The 6018-nt window shown below is 40.9% G+C and overlaps 1 protein-coding gene across 1 annotated transcript in view; it reads left to right on the plus strand.

Annotated features, from left to right (window-relative positions):
- Positions 1-6018, plus strand: part of vwf (von Willebrand factor) — a 21762-nt gene that overhangs the window by 5167 nt on the left and 10577 nt on the right. The window contains exons 16-28 of the mRNA XM_005933059.3: positions 556-802; positions 905-999; positions 1202-1353; positions 1441-1544; positions 1624-1762; positions 1882-2016; positions 3218-3364; positions 3451-3591; positions 4130-4228; positions 4321-4477; positions 4751-4918; positions 5025-5160; positions 5325-5634. Coding sequence (XP_005933121.1) covers positions 556-802; positions 905-999; positions 1202-1353; positions 1441-1544; positions 1624-1762; positions 1882-2016; positions 3218-3364; positions 3451-3591; positions 4130-4228; positions 4321-4477; positions 4751-4918; positions 5025-5160; positions 5325-5634 — 2030 coding nt within the window. The remainder of the gene's footprint in view (positions 1-555; positions 803-904; positions 1000-1201; positions 1354-1440; positions 1545-1623; positions 1763-1881; positions 2017-3217; positions 3365-3450; positions 3592-4129; positions 4229-4320; positions 4478-4750; positions 4919-5024; positions 5161-5324; positions 5635-6018) is intronic.

A 6018-nucleotide genomic window follows, 5' to 3' on the forward strand; every position in this document is an offset into this window, starting at 1 on the left:
ATTTCATTTTCAGTAATATTTTTAGATAATTTTACAAGCATGTCCTCTGCAGGATCTATGGTTTTCATTTATGTTAATGTTAGGGTCACCCTAAAATCTTGAGACTCTTGAGAATTTGAAGACTGCTTTGGATTACTGTCTTATTGTAGACATCATGTTTTTTTTTTAAGTTTTGGTTTCTTGACTGAATTTGCAGAATTTTACTGGAAACTATTCTTCCTCTTCCTGTGCAATGTTTCCTGTGCCACTGTCTGCTACAGCAAGCAGAATATATCCTCCCCCATGTTGGCAAAATGTTTCTTTCCTCAAATGGTGCCATTTCTTTCTTCTGATATATTTTTGTGGTTATTATGATCATTTAAGAACTAAATATGACATTGTTTTTCACCACTAAGTTTCAGATTTTTGTGGATTACGTGAGAGTGCTATTTATTTTCTGATAATGTTTCCATTCAGACCCGGTTTGTGTATTAGTGCTGCACAGTTCAATAGTGCAATATCTCTAATGGGTTAGTGAGAATAAATGACTAATCCTCCCTGATATGGTGTTCACAGCGCTGGAGTGCACAGGAGGACAGGTGTATGAGGCATGTGGGAGTGTGTGTGACCGGACTTGTGGTTCTCTGTCTGGCGCTGAGGCTGGCTGTGAGGGGGAGAGGGTGTGTGAGGAGGGCTGTTTCTGTCCCACTGGGAAGTACCTGAGTTCCTCAGGTGAATGTGTGATGGCTGACCAGTGCACCTGCCTGCATGATGGACAACTCTACCAGCCTGATGATGTCTATGCAGATCACAACAGTATTTGGTCAGTGACTATGCATGCTTATGCAGAACTTTAAACTCTAAACAGCTGCTGTGGTTTACTGTTTTATCATTTTTGCCATCTTGTCTTTGCTTATGAGTGCAGCTACTGTGAGAAGGGCTCCATGCGGTGTAGCTCCACTGAAACGTCTTCATTGCTCTCTGACCTCTTCTATGATGATGACCCAGCACCATCCAGAGGTATAACTGAGTGTTTTAGTTCCTGAACCTTTTTCATGATAATGGCTTGTAAAAAACAAGCAGTTCTCATTAATAGTTCTCATTTGACAGTTGAACCCTGAACAACTTGATCAGTGTGTCTCGGGCAAATGTTTGATTTTTGTCATGAAGCTTGCTTGATTGTTGTTGTTTTTTAAATTAATTCGTTTTTTTATGTATCCAGAGCGTCGGTCAACACAGTGCCCTCCTCCGCTCATTCGCGCAGAGTGTAATGCAGGAGAAAAGGGTCTGGAGTGTGCAAGAACCTGCCAAAATCTGGATCTGCCTTGTGTCAGTCTTGCCTGCATCCCAGGCTGCCTCTGTCCACCTGGCACTGTAGGGGGTTTGTTATGTTGTGTGCATGCTGTAAGTAACAAAGTGAACATATAAAGTGATTTGATTGATTAATCAAGCTGATTTCAGGTACGTCACCGCAGAGAATGCATTACACCGGAGCAGTGTCCCTGTTACCATAACAACAGGCCATATGCAACAGGACAGACCATCTCTGTGGATTGCAACACCTGGTAAAATGCTTGTTAATATATTTGTCCATTAAAGGAAATACCTCTACTGTGTTTGCTTAGCAGGTGTCCTGTTTTGCAGTGTGTGCAAGAACAGAAAGTGGCAATGCACGGAGAAAGTGTGTGATGGTGTGTGCCGCACCGTGGGGGAAGGGCATTACATCACTTTTGATGGCTTAAAGTACTCTTTCCCTGGCCTCTGCCAGTATGTTCTAGTCCAGGTAAGAGACTGAGAAGGACTTCCAAAAAGGGCGCCAAAGTGAACTGCAGACTATGAAGTACATGCACTCTTTGTTAATCAGGTCCTGTCCTATCTTTCTCTACTTGCACATATCAATAGGATATGTGTAGTGGGGAAGACGGTTCCTTCAGGGTGCTGGTGGAAAACGAGGCCTGTGGAATTGTGGGACACCGCTGTGCAAAAGCTGTCACAATCTTCTACCAGGGAGGGTTAATAATAATGCAGCATGGAGAGGTAACACACAAACATTCATTTATACTGATTCACATCAACACATGCAACTTATTAAGTGATTTGTTGTATTAGTGCAAAGTCCAAATGGATTTATAATCTTGTAACATGTAAAAAAGTGTAAAACTTGAAATAATGTCTTTACTCTCGAGAGAGGCTATTAACCAAATATGTTGTTAACGTTAACTTACTTGAATATTTATCTAAACACTGATATTCATTCATTCACAAAATTTATTCTAGATGTTTGGCTTTTAAACATTATATTTATAATTTAGGCATTTCAACAGTACAATTATTAGTGGAGGCTGTGTCATGGTCCTGGGCCATGTTGGCCCAGTATTCTTAGTTTTCGTGTGTTTTGTATTTTGTTCTTTATTTATGCCTTGGTTCCTAGGTTGTTCTGTTAAGATTACCCCCTGTGTTCCCCTCTGTGTATCTGTGAACCCTCGTTTCCCCTCCTTGTGTTTTATTCCATGTTTTCCCCAGCCCGTTATGTCCGTGCTCTCTCTCTCTTCCCGTCTGAACCTCTGTGTACTTCCTGTTTTACTTTGACAGTCTATCGTCAGTATGTGTCATGTTGCGTCCCAGTTCAGTTCAGTGTCGCGTTCTCCGTCATGACTGTGTGCCCCCCCGTGTGTCTCCTCGTGAGTCAGTTCCTTTATGACTTCCCAGTTTAGTTTCATATTATTTTGTATCGCCTTTATCTTCTGTCAGCAATAAAGCTGTATTTTGAGTTCAGTCCTGTTTTCCCCTGAGTTTGGGTCCTCATCCTGCCTGCACACAGCCTAATCATGACAGGCTGTGGCTCAAGAGGTACAGCAGGTCATCAGCAAATCGGAAGACTGGTGATTTGAGCTCTGGCTGCTCCAGTATATATGTATACAGTATACAAAGCACTTAAACACAAAAAAACAAGGTGCTTGTGTGAATGAGACATGTTGTCTAAAGACCCTTGAGTGCTCAAGTACAGTAGAAACGTGCAGTTTGATGCAAAACCACAAACTGTTTTGTATATTTCAGCAGTTAGATTCAACTAAAAGTTTTTTTAGTGTAATGTAAAGCAGGACACAAGTACATTTATAACTTGTGTCCTGCTTTACTTAGACACTCTGCAAACGAACTTAGTCAAGTTGTAAGCTTTTGAGACTTGACCTCTCAGTATCCCAAATGCACCTGTAATGATGACCTTTCTGTCTTTCAGGTGAAGATGAAGAGGCCGGTGCCGCAGGGCTCACAGGTGGAGATTGTCCGATCTGGTCACTTTTACACTCTGCAGCTGGGGAAACACATTTCCCTCAGCTGGGATATGGGAACCCGCCTCCTGGTTCACATCTCACCTGAATACAGGGTACTGATGTATTATGACTAATTGTGACCGCTTGAATCTTTTTCATTTTAGTCATAATATAAAATATTAAATATTATTGCGTGTAGGGTCGGGTGTGCGGCTTGTGTGGTAACTTTGATGGGAATGTAAACAACGACTTGATGAGCAGTAACCACCAGCTAGAGGTGGATTCTTCACATTTTGGGAACTCCTGGAAGGTCATTCCCAGCTGTGCTGATCTCACAAAGGTAAAGTCTAGACTTAAAGGGCTGGCTTGCTGAATGGAAAAATTTATATTTTCTCTCTACTCATAACTAATGTTAGGAAAATCTGCTGATGTTTTGTGTGTCTAAAAGAAAAAATATGTCACTATCAGTAGCTTAAAAATCCTATATCAGATGATTTCTAATATTTAGATCTATCTCTGAGCATTGTACTTCACCAGGACTGTTTGTGGGCTTACAGGGCTGAAAATTAGATTTCTTTCATTGTCAGCGTTATTCATTATATCCCACCGAGAAACATTAGAAATATATTGAGATCACAGTGACTGATCTACTTGAAAATCTCTGCAGGCGACCAACTCACAGTAGTGTAAAACTAAAATGAATCATTCGCATACATTTTTTATGTTATTACAATGAAGTCAAGTATGGTGACGATTGCAGTTCTTTGCATATATTTCAGTAGTGCACTGGCACAGAATAGATAGAGACATTCTACAATAAATTCACAAAGAGATAAACTATGTCGCACCAATTTGCTGTTTTTATTTTATGTGTGTAGATACCTGCTCCTTGCACCGACAACATTGTCAAACTGGTAACAGTGGAGCAGTCGTGCCGTATCCTCACTGGTTCCCTCTTTAAAGAATGCAACAGTCAGGTGAGCAATTACAGGCAAACTTTAACTGATCAAGTGAGATGCTTTGACGAGTTTATACTCTTTACCCTCTACCTCTGCCTGTGTGTTTGTAGGTGGATGCAGAGCCTTATGTAGAGATGTGTGTGGAGGCAGCATGCTCGTGCCCATCAGTGGGTGACTGCCAGTGTTTCTGTGATGTTATTGCCGCCTATGCACAGGCTTGCTCAGAGAGTGGTGTATTCGTCAACTGGAGATCAAATGATCTTTGCCGTGAGTATGAAGAATTCATTATGATATAAAAAACACAAGTCATAACTGCTTGACCAAACTAACAAAAATAATTGAAGTCCCATCTAGTCGCATCTAGTTTTTTGTGCTAAAAGTCATGATTTTACTCAGAATATCAGAATGCAGATTGCACATTTTTATCAGTAGTCTAATATCACAATTATTATAAAAGTTATCTTTATAATAATAAAGTTATTTTTTTGTAGCTAAGTGAAGTGACTGAAAAGTGCATGCTACAATGTTCTGATTCCTTAGCACTGAGCTGTGAGGAGCTGAATCCTAGAATCCCAGGTGTAGGGGAGGAGTTATGTCAGTGGAGATACAATACCTGTGGTCCTGCCTGTCCAGTCACCTGCCAACATCCAGATCCCCTCCAGTGTTCGCTCACATGTGTGGAAGGCTGCCATGCCTACTGCCCTCCAGGTATCAACAAACACTAAATGAATGCTTTCAGGATTTATATATCGCACGAATGTAACTGGACAAAAATATATTGTGGGGATTTTTACACTGACTTTGATGTTGTTAGGACAACTCCTGGATGAGGTGGCCATGCGATGTGTTGAACCCTCTCATTGTCAGGTGTGTATGCATGAGGGTCAAAGAATCTCCCATGGGAACAAGGTCATCCTGAATCACAATGATCCCGACCAGTGCAGGATATGGTAATACTTCATCACAACATTTCCTTATGAGTTTGAATATTTCGGTTTTCTGCTTCTCACCAGGCTTGGCTTACATAGAACCGAGGTTACCCTGGTAACCAAATGTTTGGTGATGAATGCTTTGCAATTATATTTCATGATGCTTTGTTGTTTCTTTACTATAGTCATTGTGACAACAACACATTAAGCTGTGAAGCGTGTGCCTCCTCCACCATGTTCACAACTCCCACACCGACGCCCACCTATGGCACCTTCACAACAATTCCCTTCACCACGTTGATGCCTGAGGGCACGTGTGACCGTGCCATGGACCTAGCATTCTTACTGGATGGATCAGAAGCTCTGACTGAAGATGAATTTGAGGCTGCAAAACAGTTCATACTTGGGGTGGTTGAACGATTCCGCATGGGCTCAGCTCACACTCGAGCAACAGTGCTACTCTACCACTCTGGAGTCAAAACATATGATCTGCAGGTAGTTAAACACTGCACGCGTGTGTGACTCAGCAAGTGGGTATTTTTGCACAAAATATGGAATATCTGCAAAATCTGTCTGTAAGGAGTTTAATTTTGGTGTGTTCATGAGTTTTGGTTGCTTTGATACAGAAACATGTGATACACATGTTTGTGTTGGTGTTCTAACTATCAGTAATTCATGTTTGAGTAAAATAAGAATGAAAAAGATTTTAAAGTGTTATTTCTGCTGTAATCAATCCAGTCAGAGTTAATACACTAAAAAAACATAAATTTGTATATACAGCTATTTAAATTCAGCAAAATAGTGGAAACTAAAATGCAACAGGAAGCAAGTGGATGCATTGAATAATGCTGATGACTAATCAAGCTTGGTAAAAAGCAG

This window comes from Haplochromis burtoni, unplaced genomic scaffold (genome assembly GCF_018398535.1).
Source record: "Haplochromis burtoni strain Fernald_Lab_line unplaced genomic scaffold, NCSU_Asbu1 Contig_164, whole genome shotgun sequence".
Classification (NCBI taxonomy): Eukaryota; Metazoa; Chordata; class Actinopteri; order Cichliformes; family Cichlidae; genus Haplochromis; species Haplochromis burtoni.